This window comes from Notothenia coriiceps, unplaced genomic scaffold, assembly GCF_000735185.1.
Source record: "Notothenia coriiceps isolate Sejong01 unplaced genomic scaffold, NC01 NC01_scaffold00000339, whole genome shotgun sequence".
In the NCBI taxonomy this organism is placed as follows: Eukaryota; Metazoa; Chordata; class Actinopteri; order Perciformes; family Nototheniidae; genus Notothenia; species Notothenia coriiceps.
In genome coordinates this window covers 1677190-1695817 of record NW_011333040.1, presented here as the reverse complement: position 1 = coordinate 1695817, position 18628 = coordinate 1677190, and the positions used below count along the sequence as shown (strand labels likewise).

The 18628-nt window shown below is 41.1% G+C and overlaps 1 protein-coding gene and 1 long non-coding RNA gene across 2 annotated transcripts; both read right to left on the bottom strand.

The window, feature by feature from the left end:
- Positions 1 to 1089: 1089 nt before the first annotated feature.
- LOC104949937 (uncharacterized) lies at positions 1090 to 12415 on the bottom strand. The gene is made up of 15 exons (XM_010776380.1): positions 12376 to 12415; positions 11754 to 11851; positions 11378 to 11491; positions 10665 to 10799; positions 10126 to 10238; positions 9865 to 10015; positions 9153 to 9241; positions 8733 to 8819; positions 3809 to 3873; positions 3550 to 3686; positions 3311 to 3416; positions 2763 to 2965; positions 2547 to 2688; positions 2252 to 2379; positions 1090 to 1152 (listed from the first exon to the last, which is right to left on the bottom strand). Exons 1-15 carry the CDS (start codon positions 12413 to 12415, stop codon positions 1090 to 1092), a joined length of 1671 nt encoding a protein of 556 aa, XP_010774682.1.
- A 985-nt stretch (positions 12416 to 13400) lies between these two features.
- On the bottom strand, positions 13401 to 14584 carry LOC104942264 (uncharacterized). Its single transcript, XR_797988.1, has 3 exons — positions 14426 to 14584; positions 14022 to 14187; positions 13401 to 13888 (listed from the first exon to the last, which is right to left on the bottom strand). It is a non-coding gene; the product is annotated as an uncharacterized lncRNA (long non-coding RNA).
- Positions 14585 to 18628: the final 4044 nt, after the last annotated feature.

The window sequence follows — 18628 nt, the reverse complement described above, 5'->3', positions numbered from 1 at the left end:
TCTCGGTGTGTTTTGATTTGTCACAATCCTTATTCAACACACACTTTCTGATTAAGACTGGAGCCATAACGAGGAACCGTAACCGCAAACAAAAACCGAATTCGATAATCAAAAAAGTCTTCGTCACAGAAACGTGGAGTTCACACGAAAGCGCGGAAGTCCTTCTTCGCTGCTTTTAGTGTATTTGTGGCAGAATACAGCGCCCAAGCTACAGGCCCGCGCATATGCACTACAGCGTCTCCAGCGCTTTCGTGTGAACTCAACACGTTTCTGGTGACGGAAGACTTTTGATACGAATTCGTTGTTTGCGTACCGTTCTCGTATGGCTCCAGTCTTAATCAGAAAGTGGTGATTGAATAAGATTTTTTGGACAAATCAAAACACACCGAGAGAAAACTATGAAGCATTGAAAAACTTTAATTACAAGAGATAGCATTTACCCGTATGACAGTGGCATCGTGCAGAAGGGTTGAAAGTTTGAGGGGGGGGTAGCAGGCTCTGGTCGCCTGCTGGCACATTCAACGTTTGGGGCCCAGAAAAATCCTCCTCCATACAGCTCTGCCCTGGCGATTCTTCGCAGTCCTTTAGGTGGGAGTCTCATTGTGCTGCCGAGGAAAACATAGGCATGATTATTTGAGCTCAAAACAAACTTTTTAAACCATTTTCAAAACATGTTAAAAGCTCATTTTCTACAGCTGTCAATTTAAAATCATTTTCTATTTTCTGAACACTAAAACTTTGAATATGATTAGTTTTAGTCCACGTTTAAATTGTTACAAAATATATAGTTATAATTTCCACACATGTTTGGTTTTGCCGTCTTATGGACTTCCACTCATTTCAAGCAATCAGATTGGTCATTTGGAAGATTCCTTCTAAATGATATTCATAATTAATTAATGGGCTTTAGGATATGCTTAATAAGCAGACACACCTTATGTAGACTAAATCCGCTAATTTGAAAGGCTGGAAAACTGAATTTACCACATGAAAAATTAACAAGCTGTTTTCTTTTGACTTATCATTGCCTCCTTTTAATACACAGGATCTGACTAAATGCTATTTTCCTTTTTCTCCCTCACCGAGTGGTTATGTCTTGTGTGACTGAACGGTGAGCAGGTGATCTGAAAGTCCCAAGTGGACGGATCCTCCCTGTCGGTCCACAGATGAGTTTGTATATAACATTATCATAACAGAAAAAAACCAATACCTTTTTTTTAAGGGTTCCTGCAGGTTTCACCACTCAAATAAGACTTTTTTTAAGACCCACTTGAATAGGAACTTTTAGAAAATTGCCTATGAAAGAAGAAATACGTCCCCATAATTAGCTTTACAAAGTACATTTATTCAATGTCTCACACATAAGAACGATGATTGAACATAAACAGCATAAAATACACTGAAAACTTATTGTTAGCGTGTTAGCCAAAAAGTTGTGTGTGATGAGGGACAAGGAGCTATATCAGAGCTTCTGCGCTGGTGCCTTGGCCTATACAATCTCATCGTTGGCTGTTGTGATGATGGTGTTTAACTACGGTATTTGCGCCACAGCCCTCCGCTTTTAGGTTTAAGTAGACCCAAAAACGTCGCCTGGAGGTCCGCCCCGTGTTTGTTGCGGGAGCTGCTGCACTAGCTAACGCTGCATTAGCTAAACAAACAACAATTTTTTTGTTGGCAAAAGGTGCTGCCAAGCGGGCTGTCCAAACCACGTTCCCCGCTCAACTGGTATCAACAAGCCCACTAAATTCGATGTTTTTCCAACCAAAATACGGGCTTGAACTTTAACTTCCCCATATTTTCTTTGTAAGTAGATTCGATAAGGATACCTGAGTTTTCTGACTGCCGGCTTATGCTGAGCTTTGGTTGCTAGTTACTAGCTGAGTGTTCTCCGATAAGGGGCCGGGGGAAACAAAGTTAGTGATTACTGGTTCCATGTTGATTTAATTCAATACAAATTGTTGGGGGGAACTGAAAGGCTCTTACCGTACTGGTTACTTTGCAGCCCGGACATTTCCCACAACACACATTTAGACGCGATCGCTACAAAGAAGTACCTTTCAAATCCGATAATTTTGAAGACCTTCTAAATCATATTTAAGACCTTTCTTATTTTTTTGATCATATTTAAGACTTTTTAAGGCCTTAAATTGAGATGATCAAATGTAAGACTTTTTAAGACCCCGCAGGGACCCTGCTTTTATTTAATATACAATGTACAGGTTGACTAAGGTTGATATCAGCTGATATTTACCTGTGAAGTAACCTGTGCTTCAAGAACATAGACCCTGGTATCACACCAGGACCTCAGGATCACCTGACAGGTAAACTGGCCCACGCAGTCCGCCTGGAAACGTACTGGGATGTCCACACAGCCACAATCTAATGACCTCACAGAAAAGGAGATTTATGAAGGGAAGGACGTTGATAATTAAAGGAGTAGTGTAAACCTTTTCACCTCAGGATGTCTCGTTCTCATGCATTCCATGACATCTACTCACATATCATTCACACAACAATACATTCTGTATGTTCTCATGTGTGTGTACCTGCAGGATTCTCCCATGGGGTTCTGGTTTCTTCTCTTACAGGTACTGTAACGGTACTGGGTAAAGCAAATTTCTGTGGCAAAGAAACCTCCACGCTGTATTCCACTTCTTCACCTTGGTAAACACCTCTGAAGAGTTGGGCCTAAGAGACAAGAGGGACAGAAAGTAAAATATGGACAACAGGGAATCCACCATTTGTTTGGAGAGCTTACGTACAGCAGTGGTCGCCTTCACGGTGCTGCTATGCAGAGTGTGTGTAATCATGCGTCTCCTGTATTCATCAGCGGTCATGCTGCGCTGACCCCAGAGAGCCAGAGCTTGCTCCCGAGCCATATTGATCAGAGGCACACGCAGCAACTCCTCACACACCTGGCCCACTTTGCAGTGTAGGCTGAGTATTGATACTAACACAGCTGGGTCTGTTGGTGGAACAAAACAGTGAAGTTATTGGATCAGCTAATAACAATGCACACACTACTTAATATTTAGGTGATACAGCTTAAGTGATTATATTACTAACAGTGCCACTTCAATATCATAACAATATGTTGTCTGAGGAAAAGGAACAATTATGTAAATGATACATGAATTAAAATGATGAATGATCATCTATTTGATATCAGTGTAGGTTAGTAGGTGGGTAATGTTTAAAATGTTAATGGAAAAACAGCTACAGTTAATATCATATAGTTTACCTCTGATTGTGCCATAATGGTCTAAAATATTTTATATATATATATATATTATGGAGACAGGTTTCCTACCGGAGTTGCTGGGGATGGAGACTATGTTAGCACTGGGCCTAGCGGTAAGAGGGGAGGGAAGAGGCAACTCTGCTGTGGCCTTCACCATGTACACCATATCTCCCACCTATAAGGTAAATATGCACTGTAAATGGTCCATTTACAAGCTTCGAAATTCAGTGTTCATAGTTCAAGTTATAGGCCAAAATATGTATTACAAATCTTTTCAAGGGATAGACACACATGACACGGACACTGACCTGTGGGCAACCCAGCAGCACGGAGCAGTACTTGGTGCCCGGGAAGAAGGGCAGGTAGTGGATGTTCAGAGTGTCTGCTTGGCCTGGCTTCAGACAAACACTCCTCACTGCACTCAGGAATTCACTGCATTCACCACCTGTGCACACAGACAAACTGAAATGGACCACCACCAAACAGACACGAATAAAGTTGTATACACACACACACACACATTAACAGTGATTAAGTAACATGTGTGGATGTGTGTGATGTACTAACTGAAGTCTGAACCCTTCCCTTCCATCTCATCCCCGCAGCTCTTGTCTGAAGTCATCTTCTTTATACTGAAAGACGGCAGAGGAGGGAAGAAATTCATAATCATTCACAGTGTATGGATATCATACTACACAACCTGATACAGCTGCACCAGAGATGAACTCAGTTCTCCTTCAAATCCTCATAGTCGACTCCTGATTAGGAGGAGGAGGAAGTGCAATGTTTGATGCTTTGAAGGTGTCTCAGGTGGGGAGAGATGCATACTAACCAGCTTTCCTTAATGACAACCCGGTACTCTTCTGAGGAGTAAGCTCATACTGTACCTCTCTCCACCTTTATCTAGCTTCTGAAGCCCTGAGCAGCAGGAGAATCACCCTGTCTTTTTGCTAAATAAGCTATTTTGATAAGCTACTGTAAAACCACTGTGCAGAAAGGATTGTATGTGTTATTGAGCTTTCAAAAAGTAGCAAGACATTGCTTAAGACACATGCCCCTTTCACACCAACGCGTTTTCAGCGCCGGCTCGGAGCTGGAGCCTGAAAAGTACCGTTTTTTCCTGTTCACACCGCAGCGGCGCCGCCTCTTAGCTCCGGAATCCGGTTCACTTCCAGCTCCAAAAAATTGTCGGTCTAGAAGCAAGAGCTTCGGAGCTAAGAGGCGGCGTCGCTTACGTCTCTCTTACGTCGAAGCGTGCAGGAAACTAAACCCACCTCCCCTGAACCATGGGTCGACTGAAGAGTCTCGTCATGCCTGCCTACAAGCAGTAGGGCTGAGCAAAGTGACTAGAAGGCAACAACACAACACACTTATAAAAAAAAACAGACTTTATAAAGTCAGGCAACACTAACCAGGCTTCGTGTGATTCTGTTTATTTGTACCTNCTTTTTTATCATACATTTACTGTTTTTGGAGCAGCATTTTTACAGTGTATGACAGAAGACATTTAATCGAGTGCTAACGGCGTGTTGCTGTCACACAAGCGCCATCAACTTGGTGTCAAACAGCTGTCTCTCACGTATAGTTTACTCTTATTTCTGTTCCTCTGTGTTGGAGAAGTCCCAAGCTACCAAAGGTTATCGACAACTGATTGATTCATTATGATTAATATATGTTCACTGGGGAAAAGGCTGCTCCAAAAACAAGTTAAACAATAATGAAAACGAGCTCTTTTCACTTGAAATAAGCTCAAAAATCTGAACAAGTGAAGATTTGCTTGGTGAGATTTCTTGAAATAAGAATGGATATTTAGATAAATCACATCTTGTAATTAGCTGGACGAACTCATTTTGAACTATATTTCAGGTTCAGGTTCTTTATTTGTGCCCGTAGGTAGATTTTGTTTGCAGAGAAAAAGACAAGGGATCCATCCTGACACTAAAAGCAAACACAGACAAAAGACTAATAAAAATAAANACAAGCTGTTTTCACTTGAAATAAGAAAAAAAATCTGCCAATAGAACAAGTGAACATTAGCTTTGTTAGATTTCTTGAAATAAGAAGGGATATTTAGATAAATCACATCTTGTAATTAGCTGGAGAACTCATTTTGAACTATATTTCAGGTTCAGGTTCTTTATTTGTGCCCGTAGGTAGGTTTTGTTTGCAGAGAAAAAGACAAGGGATCCATCCTGACACTAAAAGCAAACACAGACAAAAGACTAATACAAATAAAAAGTACAAGTAGAAGAACTTATTTTGAACTATATTTGACCTGATTCAGGAAATGTTGTGTTTCAATATAAGCAGCAAATGCTCAAAAGTGTTCAGTGTTCTGATGTTAGTTGGTGATTTTCTAATAAATATGTGAAAAAAAATGTGTTTGATCTGAGATACAACTCAAAATAAGATGTTTTGACTGAACAAGATGATGCATTGTCTAAAAACAGGACCGGATATCTCACTGCAGTGTTACTTCTGAAGTTATTACATCTTATATCAGGAGTAAAGACACATTCTGAGACATTAGACAAATATACTTGGCAAGATTTTTAGTTTTTGTATTGTTCATCTACAACCATCTTTTTGAGGAAGTGTAAGAAGCGACCATCATGTTAAAGGTGTAATTCATCTGAGCTGGAATCTTTTTAATGTAGGAGCAGCTAATCATTGATTCATCATTTCTTAACATCCTAATCAGTCATCCTGCAGACCAAACCATTTTTTATTTGAACCGAAGAAATCTTTGCATTCGCCAACCAATGTTATTTGTTCAGTACGTCTTTTCATCAGGATTACAAGGTCTGATTTTCATGTAACTTGGTGGACGGGTGTAGCATGACCCGAGGAAGTACACCTAACATTTTGGAGAAGATCTGAATAATGGGGGCTACACAAATAAGGCTTTCACTTTCATTAACATTGTGAGATTTCGGTTGCATTGTTGAATAATCCCCAAAAATGTGTCCTTACTGGGAAAATGAACGACTCAGGGTTGAACTCTGAAACAGATATCAACAGTTTGTTTGAATGTTCTGAGCAATAAAAGACAACACATCGTCCATTTTGTTTCCACTTTACAGGTCAAAGATCACAAGTAGAAGTCCAGAGAAATAGTTCCTAACTCGTCCAAGGAGCCAGTGAACGCACCATTGGCCATCGTAGTTTTAACATTCTTATCTCCAACCTTTTTGTAACCTTGGTCAGTATTTGTATGCATGTGTTGGTGTATTATGTTTGTGTGGAAAACATATTTAAATGTTCTGGTGTTTCGCCCTTTTGGAGCTCTTTGTAATGTGTAATTCTGATCAGTGCTATATGCAAACATGAGTGTTTTGATGACTAGATCGGATGTCATTATTATCAGGTCGCAAGATACAGACGGACGTTGTGTTTGAAGGTGTGTGTAGTCAAGTTGGGAAACATTAAGGCTGCATTTCTAAAAAGGTAGGCTACACCCTATAATTGCGAGTTCAGCTGTCAGAAGATTTATAACAAAAATGTTCAACAAAAATGTGCGGCATCCAAAAAACAGACTTACGTAGACAGTAAACAGTTTTTATGTTCACACAAGTCTGTGCAGCGTTATGTACCTTACAAATCTCTTAGGTGATGAACAGAGTTGGGTGTAACGCGTTACAAAGTTACTAACATTGCCCCCGACACGCGTTACTTCGTTACTTTTATAAAAATAATCACACTCACTGACAGACAAGAGGGGTTTCCGCCGCAGGTTTGTATACATGTAGGCCTTCGTAATCTGCGCGACTTGCGCGTCCACATCTCCACGTGCAGTGCTGCATAAACATGGTTATGGCTAGAAAGGATCCGTCTTGCGTAAAACTCTCGCGAGAGTTTGGCTGAATGTCACGTGGCTGAATGTTTACGTTTGGCAGGCAGCCTTTCAGTTACGATCGTTAACGTCAGTTGGCCACCGCAAATGATGGTGAGAAGCTAAACTATCTATTAATTATGTCAATGACAGGGAGTGTGATTGNACATTATGTGGCACTTTATTTTAAGTATTTAGCGCATTATTTAGTCACTTTATTTTGACGATTGCCTGGTCACAATAGCAGTTTTTGGATTTGGGAGGAATCTGTTTTATCTGGCAAGTTTAGTCCGGAGCTTACCGTTTAACAAATCGTATTTTCGAGGCTAAACTAAGAACATCTCTCTGCATGCTTTTTGGAAATGTGTGTCGGACACCCTCACCTCCATGTGGTTTCAGAAAACCCAGAATGAGCCACTTCACACTTCTTATCTAATATACAGTTGTGAAGAAGACGCGTTCATCACAGTTGGCATAGGGGCATGGTAAAAGGCACACTGAGGTAAACACATTCATAACTTTGCTGGACATTGGTCAAATAAAACCCAAGTCATTATTTGTTCAAGAAAGCTTTATTTGAAGTCATACATAACGATGCTGTGCTTACCCTCTCGTGAAGTCCAAGCAGAGCAACAGAAAACTGCAGCCTTAAGTAGAGACTCAATCAGTGGAAACACCTGTTCTCAATTGGAGCATATGTAGTGCATGGGCACGGGTGATCATTTTCTTCCAAGTGTAAAAGTGTTATTGTTTAAGGCTTCTGTGTTCAGAAATGTAGAATATGTTGACCTATTTGATTTATTGTGTTTAATTAGTTTGAACTACATTTTGAATACTGTTGGGGAAATATTTTCCAAGGCCCATAACTGTGACCCAGTTTATCAGTTCATTCTGTCCTGACTGAGCACACGCACCTGTAACCTTGGCTGCTGTGCTCTGAGTGTTCTGTCTCCCTGTTCCTGCCTGTTGGCGTCAGCTGATAGAGGTGTTATGCTTCTATCTTGTTATGCACAATGTTGATTATTCTCTCTGAACTAGCTAAATACATGGGTCTGGGGTAGAGTTCCTCAGAATTGATTGTGGCATCTCAACCGTATGTTCAAACCGTGGCCCGTGACATGTCTTGTGAATTCTCCGGCAGAAGCTCCAAATAAACCGTCAGTGTTTGCCATCAAAGCTCCAGCTCTCCATCGTGTCTCTCTTTGAGTCCTGACTCCAATTGCTTCAGAGGTTTCCCCCACACTTACTTCAGACTGCTTTCTGTTTTGTACACTTGGGCTTCGGAATACTTTGACAATTTAGGAATTATACATATTTGATTTCTTACCAAGAACAAGGACACCTTTACACAGAGCCAGGCTACTGTTTCTTTCTAAGTCTTTATGCTAAGGTAATCTACCAGGCTGCTGGTTTTTGCTTCATGTTTCATCTGCACTGTCTCTTTGCTGTTGTAACGCTGTAAATGTCCCTGCTGTGGGACGAATAAAGGATTTCTGATTCTGAACACATATGACAGTCTCATAGATCTTCTTATCCAACTCTCAGCAAGAAAGATGACAGGTGTCAAACCTTTTCTTTAACTGTGTGTGTACTATGTGTCTATACAGTATACCAGTCTTAGATTGTGTGTATTAGGTTTGTGAAAATGGTGTGTGTTACTTGGTATTAGAGGATGCTTTTTGAACAGGGCTGTTTTTCTTCTTTTCAGGCTCCACAGGGTTGAATAGAGACTCCACCAGCCCCACCCTAAACACACAAACACATAAGGAAATCAGGCTTCAATATAGCAATAGAACACAAACAGACAAACACACTATACCAAGACTCTCTCTGGAGTCACATTGCTGATGTTTTTATGAATTGTTTAGTGTAGTAAGCAATGCAAAACACAAATGTAATCACAGTATCTTAAACTTGGGTAAATAAAACATATGTCACCTGGATTCTACTAGGTTTTCTTTTAGCTTTGGGTGCACAGACCCTTTAAAAAAGTTAGCATATAAAGTCATAAATCGAGTATGCATAATGTGGACCTTTTTGATTCCGTATTTCATGTGGGCGTGGACAAACGACACCTACCTGAACGTAGCTTCTTTTTTGAAAGGGTTATTTATGGGCACTTGGATCACTTTCTGCTGGTAGCATGGAGACTTGCACTTCACAGTGTTCTAGTGAGAGACAGTACAGAAGCAGCATCTCTGTAACTGCTCTCAAAAACACACTGTATTACAAAATACTGGCATGGTAGGTAGGTAGGTAGATAGATAGGTAGGTAGGTAGGTAGGTAGGTAGGTAGGTAGGTAGGTAGGTAGGTAGGTAGGTAGGTAGGTAGGTAGGTAGGTAGGTAGGTAGACAGACGGATGGACGGCTGGGTAGTTAGACAGACAGACAGACAGACAGACAGACAGACAGACAGACAGAAAGACAGACAGACAGACAGACAGACAGACAGACAGACAGACAGACAGACAGACAGACAGACAGACAGACAGACAGACAGATAGATAGATAGATAGATAGATAGATAGATAGATATATAAGTAGGAAAAAACAGCATTTCTGGCCATGAAGAAATTCTTATAGCGGAAAAATCCCAACTTTCTACACACAGTACTAAATCTTTTTCACACACTCTGAACAACGTGGTGTTTCATTTTACAAAACAAAGAATGTAAAAGAGGCAAACATGTATATCCTTTTGGTCCAGCCAACTGAATGACAAATCAGAATGTGAGCCTTGAAGACAACTATGGCAGTAGTGAAGTAAGCGTAAAGGTAACATGATACTTACTGTGGGTGTGATATGGCTGACGTGGGTCTTCAGATTGAAGGCGAGGGTGGTGCTGCTCAGGCCAGAAGGAGAGCTAGAGATGAGCAGGAGGACGGCCTCCATCGGCTGAAAGACGGAGCAGCTGAACTGCACGGCCAGTTCAGTGCTAGCCCTGTAAAATGGCCGCAACACATACCTGATCATTTTCTGAATTGATGTGAGATACTGTAAAATTAGGACTGTGAGAAGCAGTGGTTTTTATTTTCTAGATAAAAAACATACTTTGGAGGAATGGTGACAGAAGATCCATTAGGGAGGGAGAAGAGATGGGCATCCTCTCCTAAAATGTAGACCTGGTATTTGATTGGCTCAGATGATCGGCTTCTGAGACGCACCTGCAGCCCAAAAACACACAGAGAAACAGCTTTTGGTACACACAAGCACATCCCCAGCAAACAAATGGCCCTGCCAGAAAACAAAATGACAAATAAATCTTCCTTCGTACAGGCAAACTGACATCTACTTTTGTTAGGCTTCTAATGTGGCTTAACTTGACAATGCGGATCATTACCCAAATGTATATTTGTCTATGTTTGTAATCCTGTTAGTGTGTGTGTGTCTATAATCTCATTAAATGTATGTGTGTGTCTATAATCCTGTTAATGTGTGTCTGTGTGTCGTTATCTGTCTGGGAGCTTATTATCCAAGCTATTTTCAGCTTCACCATGCTCATTTATTTGATTTACAAGGCATGCAGTTCAATTTTTGTTTAGCTGCCTTCTTAGATCCAAATCAGTATTGTGTATGTGTGTGTAAATTACCTGTTTGCTGAAAGTGCTGTGCAGGCCTCCTGAAAGAGTGATGGTCTGCAGTGGCAGGTACTGAGGCAACCTCTCATACAGGTGAACACACAGGATTAACATCTGTACTGGATTAGGGTCTGACAAATCTGTGGGCTGAACACATTACACACACACTCAGATATAGGGACACAGAAACACAAAGGAAGTGCTTCCTAATCTCTGACCTAATCATTGTGATATATTGAACATCAGGTCTGCTAAATAAGTCATAAATAGGGCAATTAATGCAGTAATTAGCTAATATTTCTCTGTCAAATTTGCTTGGATTTACAATGCGGATGATATTAATCTGTACTCAATATGTCCACCAGTATTTAAATGCATTGATTTAAGTACATTCCTATGCAGTGAAGTACATTGATCTTAACACACAGATTAACTCTGGTATGTGTAAAGAAGTGTTTCCACAAATCCAAGCCTATGACATTGATAGGATACGATCTGCCTTTAATATCTTGAAATTCATACTGAAAGGATACCCTGTCTATACTTGGGAGGGGGTATAAAGGAAGGCTGACTGTTTCTAACACTGGTTTACCTGAGATGGAGCAGGGACCAGGCTACTTTTTCATTTAAACTGAGATCAGACTTATTAAGATACCTTTTTTCTTCAAATAGGCCTGGTTTATCTTGCTGTTAGAAGCACCCTTCTGGTCACATCTGGTATTTACCTGAACATCTAGGTTGAGAGAGAGTGCTGTTAAAGCCTGGGCTACTATGATGTTGTTGTGAAGGATCTGTTCCAGGCTGTTGGTTGTGGTGTACATCCTCCGAAGGCTGGAGATCTAATCAGGAACACAGCAGGTAGGAACACATAAAAAACTGATGCTAAGGTTTATCTGTGACTTTTACATTGTGATCTATTTTTTCTACGTCACTTCGTTTCTTTTCTTGTAAACATAATTAGGTTGCATATACTTCTCTATTTTGACTTGTTGTTTTGACAGACAGTTTGTGAATTGCACCCCCCTCCCCATTGCGTCCCTGTCACATTGATCACAGAGTCATTTAAAGACATAATGAACAGACGCGTGCACACACACTGACCAGAAACGGGCAGTAGTCCGCAAGCAGAGCGGCTAGCACCAGTCCATCTGTCAAGTCCAGGTCAAAATTCACTATCCAGCGTGCTGATGGGACACCACCTGCAAACCATCACAATGCAGAGATGACCCATTAATCAGTAATTATATAAAGGCATTCAAAAGACTTTGATTTGAGTTCAAACCTAAGAGGAGGGTATTATTGGCTAAATTGAGCAAGGGACAAATAAACCCTTTTAACCCTCTGAGACCCACATAGGACATTTCCGTTTGTGTATATTTTTGTGTTTTGCCTAATAAATTGTCATTTCTTTGCAGTATAATCAAGTTTTACACATCCCAGAAATCAGCACAACCTCAGCTAATGATATATGTCACTCATTAGAGACGTATATACACTATAATAGGGGATATTTGCCCGTAAATAATAAAAATAAATAAAAATGGAGGTTGAACATTTATTATCATTGTATCAGAACTGATTAGAAGATTCTAACTTATTCTGTTCATTAGTTATGCCCATTCTTTTGGGCAGTGTCCATGGGAGTTTTTTTGTGAGGAATTGTCATTTTTTTGTCCTGCTAATTTTGAAGAGTACACATGATATCTCATGTCCAATATCACACATGGCATGCTGAGCAGATTCGCCTGAATTTTCATCAACATCGTCCCCTTGAAAAATCAGCTCCAAAGCCTCAGCTGCAGTAAACTTCTTTGCCATACCTCAGTTTACTTTCAAAACACTAAAAGAACGTATTCCAACTTTTATTTGGTTATCGCGCGTGGAATTATACCGGCTCTCGTTTCAGTACACATAAAAACGGAACTGACAGGCAACCCTCTGAATCAGACTCCGATTGGCTGTGACTGCATCCACTCAGAGTGTCCGATCCAGAAACGTGACTCTTATGCTCTTTACGTCACAAACAAAGATTGTGGATGAGAATAGACCTATAAAACAGAAAACGATAAGCAAAGCGCTAGAATCAAGGTGAGACTATCCGCATCTTTTAAAACTCTACGCACATTAGTTTCACCGAAATACGCAAACGCCTCTCAATGAAAAACTTAATGGAGTTGTTTATTGCCGTTTCTGTAGTTTAAGAGGAAAAACACAGCATGGCTCTGGCTCAAACTGCTGAGAAGTTATGATGCTTTGAACACAACGTGATATCTGGGATCGTATACGGCCCCGTGGGTCTCANATTATTATTATATTTAATTAATTTGTTTTATTTATTAATTTATATATTTTAATATTATTTCACATTTCATTTGCAATGTTGAATGTTCAATAAAAAGTTATGTTTGAAAGGATGTACTTGAATTATTATTATATATTATCATTATGTCTAAAATGGTCTTAAAACGGTGCCGACAATATTATCGTTTATCGCAATAATTTCCAGAAAAATTTATCGTCCAACACAATTAATTATCGTGACAGGCCTAGTTCCACGTCCCCAAAGCCAGCTTCTGTCGCCCGAGTCTGGTCCGTCGAGACCCTCTGCCTTCACTGCCACCCTTCTGGCAGCGCACCCGACCCCATCGCAGTTACAGTGCTTCCAATGTAATGTGTAACAAAATGTTTGACGATAAGAACTATATCAGAACGAAAAGAGATAAGAACTGGGTCAAGTTTTAAGATTGCTTTTAAAAATAATTGTCATTTCACTTCACTTGCCACAGGGAAGACATTTTAGTATTGGCAGCCGTGTGTGTCAGCTGCTGCTGAGAAGCACTAACAGGACTAATGTTCAATTTTAAGAGACAAAAAGGACAAGCGGTGATACCCATCACCATCGCTGCCATATGGCAACGTGCCAGTCCAAATAGCTAATTATAAAGGTATGTCTTTGGAGGTGACATTGTGTGGTAGATGTTGCTGGGTAAAGGAAATCAGACAGAAACGTCGCTGTTAGCTGTTCGAGAGTGGCGTTGCCTTTATCTGCGGACTTTGAGAGGGGACGAGTTAGCCAGGGCAGGGAGACGGAGGTTCTGAGCCACAAAGCTCCTCGGCTGTTGATTGGTTGGATTGATTGGCACAGGAAAGCTGCCTCTGGTGGGTGTGCTACAGATGGGTGGGGGGTCAGGAGGGGTTTCCCCTCTCACCTCGTAGGTCCACTGCACATCTTTTGTCTGTAATTAGAGCAGTATCTGTCAATCATTGTATGTGTTGGTTTGGCTGCAGAAGTTATCTGTAAGGGAATGTTGACATCCTTACTTTAATAATAACAGACATATCTATATCAGAGGATACTAATTGACATACCTGGATGGTTAGCCTTGCTCTGTGGTTGCTGTGTGTGCTGGGTGTGAAGCACAGACTGAAGGGGGCTCCAGGAGAACCAACAGGAGGTAACACCCCCGAGGCTGGTGTCACAGAGAACTCACTGCTGCTGCCGGGTAGGAACGCTGCGGTGAACCGCTCTGGCCTCCTACAATGGGAATGTTAGCGACTATCATTAGAACCTTTCCAGGGGATAACAAACCTCATGAGGATCTTCAAAACTTTACATTTGACTTTCAAAGAGCTAGGGACTTAATTCAAATCCTCTATAAAAAGTTCTAGGACAGATTCAAAACGTTTAGAAAGCTATATGGCTACACCTAATTTTTGAGGTGCAGCTTGTATTCAATTATAAGAACACTTTGATGGAATAAGTTCTAACACACCTGGTGGTGCTGGTCAGATGGAAGCCCACAGCTGATGTCTTGCCTAACTCAGTGGCCTCAGTGATGATGACATCATCCACTTGAGGCTCTGTGCCAAAGAGAGAGATGGAAAACTCCCAGATCCTGCCGGACACACACTTCACAGCTAGGACGGCTGAACACCTGGACACACACACACACACACACACACACACACACACACACACACACACACACACACACACACACACACACACACACACACACTTCAGAAACTGATACATTTAAGCTCAATACATAAAATAGCTGAAATTGACTGTAATTTGATACTTTCACAACAAAGGGATCGATAAACGTAAGTTCGTACAGCTGGCAACACGTACTAAGTTACTACTTCTGTCAAAATGTACCTAAAATTAGATCAGGAATACTGTATAGGAGTCGACTAGCCAGAGATATGCAGAGTATGATATTCCTGGGAACCTTTATCTAGAGTGAAGAAGTAAATGAGTCAAATGCATGCATTAGGCTTTAACTACAAAAAGTTTGCCCTCCATGGAACACAGATGAATACCACGATTAAGTCTGCTTTCCGCTCATCGGTTTTCTTCAAGTCATTCTTCCACATTAATTTATCTAGTAGAGTGTAATTTGAGCATTCCTATTTATCTACAGAAACATGATTAACTAAACCGGGTCTTTAATATTCCCGCTTTCAGCTTATGATACTTGGTCCGCTCATCTCAGAACCCGCGGCAGAGAAATGACATGTAGATAATGGAAGAGCCTATTAGCGGCACCACACACCCCGTCATTTCCTCGTGGAGAACTCCTTAGCTCTCAGAAGTATTGATTCTACCAGGGCACGCCTCATTAATGGACAGATGAAGATGGAAGCTGATAAATGAACACACTCTTCACTCGGCAGGATGTCACATGCAATGTACAGTAAGGAGGACAGAAGAGAATAGGTGAACTGTGATAAAGATTGACAGCATGCTGTATATTTGTATATTTTGTTCATTTAAGGCAAGAAAGGTGGATTCAATTTCAGTTAAAGGTACCCTCTGGTGTCCTTCGGCAAGATAATGAACCCCAACTTGCTGCCTTTTGCCTAGCTAACAGTGTGAGTGTGTGTGAATGTGTATGACCCCTGATGAGCATGTGACACCTTGTGTGGCAGCCTATGAATGTAAGAATAATGACTTGTGTTGTAGAAGTCCTTTAAAGGGTTGTAAAGACACAAAAAGCCTTATATAAATGCACTCCAATTACATGTAGTGGTAATGTGCCAAGAAGCCGTCACTGAGCCAGCAAAGGCAGGGAGAAAGCAGACTTAAAGCAAGGTAAGTGGAGCTGTGGCTGGGGCGATTCAAAGGAAAAACTGTTGATAAATATGTGTTTTAATTTGTTAAACTATCCTTTAATAAACAGCTACAACAAAAGGGAGGTGGGGATGACAGCTGTGAACACTTATAATAGCTATGTTTGTTGTTGAAGTTAATTATGATCATTTTTATAGAGATGCTTTGTAGGGAGGCCTGAGGAGACTAGCTAGTGTTGCCAACTTGGCAACTTCCTGGATTTGGAGCTAGAGCTAAGAGCTACTTTTCTTGGAAAGGAGTTGGCAACACTCGGCTGAGTTTTTCAGTTGGATAATGTTCATAATTTGGCTTACTCTTTCTGCTTGCTCTAATATTACCTACCCAGGCTATAACATTGGTTCATCCAAGTGTCAAGGATAAAGTGTGTGAGTGGTTGACCATTCAAATCAAAGAAGCTTAAAGAGCAACTTGCAGTTTTTTTTTTTACTAGATTTATGCTTAACCTTGCCTGAAAATTACAATTAAAAAGGTTAATGCAGGATTTGATATGTTTTACGAGACATAAGGGCAGGAATTCAGAGGGAAAGGAGCCGTTTTGAGCTCTGTTACTAAAAACTGCTTTTTTTTTCAACGTCATACGTCAAACGCGTCATATTACGTCACATGGGGGAGCAACTTTCTCGGACTCCTTCTCTGCCCAATCCGCGGTAGTAGTTTGTAGTTGGTTTGAGTGGTTGTGATTTAGTGAGCTGGTATTTTTTCGGTAATTTTACATTGCATTTCACCATTTGTAATCATGGTGAGCTTGAGTTTGTTGCACAAACTCCAGCCTGTCAGGACATCGAGTCCACAGTTTCCCTAACAGGAAAAGGACCGGAGCTAGCTTTTGTTCCTGGGTGCGTTGTGCGAAGTACATCCACCTCCCTGCAGCACATACTCTCCACAGCTGAGGCCTGTCAAACAAAACGTTTATCAGGAAACCGTATTACACCTCTCTCCCCACCTTCGCTGCTCTCTCTCTCCCCCCTTCGCTCCTCTCTCTCTCCCCCTCTTCGCTCCTCTCTCTTTCCCCTCTGGTACACAGCCTAAGACGTAGTGTGGAGTTGCATCTAGGTAACGCGAATACGGCTCGATACTTGGCGCATCTAGTTTCTGTTGTGAGATCAGTAGTCAAAGTCTGCCAGTAACGTTAATATTATTATCAATGCTACTTAGTTATAGCCTGGATATATGATAGCTAACTTTTACAATGTGTGTGATGTGACTGACGTATAGCTAACATGAACTGTAGCTAACGCCGTCACTCACCAGACAGCTGTCCTGTTCTCCTACACCACGCTCCATTTCTCTCTGATGGCCGTATTTTTCTCAATCCTTGGCTGCTCCTGGTCTCTTGTACGCCTAGCAGCTCATAGATTATAAGTTGTGTCCGTCATAGCATTCGTATGAATGTTCAACTTCTTCTGGTCAAAACTAGCATGTGGAACCATGTCTATAATACGTTAGGGACTGCCGCTTTCCCCTGATGTTGACGTCAACACGTGGGTGGGGTCTTTTTTTTTGTAAAAATGTCTTACAAAAACGACGCCAGATGTCACTCATAGTGTATATTTATGATATATATTTTATTAAATCTAGTGATATACATCCATTTTCCACCACATTTATTCACTGGGTTGCTAACCTGCAACTTGCTCTTTGAAGTCAAAGAGATACAATGCTTTTTTTTCATTAATGTCGTTATAAGGTGATTTAAAATGCCATGATGTTTTTTGACAGTAGGACGGGAATCGAGTTGTTGTAAGAACCTACATAGTATAAAATTGTTTATAGGCCGTTAGCCAGTAGATTACCGACTCGATGACCGGTAAAATATGCTGAAGACGGCAAAATCTAAATCTCTCTGGTCAAAGTGTCCTGTCAAAATAATTTCCCCTAGCGCAATATTGCACAGTTGCGGCCACTTATGTGATCAGACAAAGAGAGTATGTGACAGACAAGCATAGTCAATTCTAATGTCTAACACTTAATGTGGAGAAAAGAGATGTCCTGTTGGGTGGATTGTGCGTTGATCTGTTGGTAATGCCTCGGGGTTTCCGGTGGGCATGTAACAGAATGCATAAATGCTGCGGCTATACTTTGCGGCCTTCACCCGCTGCATAGGTGATATCGCTTCTATTTGTTTTGTAGGTGTCTTTTAATAAAGCAGGTATTGATTCATTAGCTAGAACTAGGCTGGATCTGATTGTATGTACATAACGCGAGTAAGTCGTAATTCTGGCGGGGGGAGAGAGATCAGCTGCTGCTGACGAGTCGACGACGCAGGCTGGCGATGATCACATGCACGGCGGTGAGCGGAACAAACACAACTTCAGGTTAGAATATCACCGTACCTCTCAAACTACGCGGTAACTAGTTATGATACGTTTTAGTTTACATGTCGGGTCACTCATTTACTGGATCGCGAGCTGCGATGAACTTTGCGGGCTGTCGAGGAGGAGGGAGAGAGCCCCTCTGTTTAATTATTCCCGTGTATTGTAAAATTTCGGTTCACTTTTGAATAATTAATCTACGTATAATTAGTTTGTTAATATGCGGGATCGATATCAATTTGTTTTAAAGGTCGAATAAAGTTAACAAAGAAGAACTTTGACCGGCACTGGGCAAATGTTGGCGGAAAGATGTTGACTTTAACGGACATGGTGACCGGCAAAAAATATTCAACGGGAAACTCTGGGTAACACTGAGTTAAAAGGACATATGTATGCTCATTTTATTTGCATGGGGTATGTTGCGGCTCTACTGGAAGGCGCCGAGTGCTTTAAGTTGCAAGGACAGCGCTCGTTTAATGGGGTCATACTGCCGTCTCCCAAAGTTACCTGGGAAAGAGGTAAGGAAC

What these genes read in the sequence shown, in the direction of transcription:
- LOC104949937 (XM_010776380.1), bottom strand. Translation starts at nt 12,415, where the DNA reads ATGTTGATGAAAATTCAGGCGAATCTGCTCAGCATGCCAT. An exon ending in TCAGCCATATCACACCCACA is followed by an intron (nt 9,242 to 9,864) that starts GTAAGTATCATG and finishes GTCTCTCACTAG; the next exon opens with AACACTGTGAAGTGCAAGTC. An exon ending in CCCATGGGAGAATCCTGCAG is followed by an intron (nt 2,380 to 2,546) that starts GTACACACACAT and finishes TGAGGTCATTAG; the next exon opens with ATTGTGGCTGTGTGGACATC.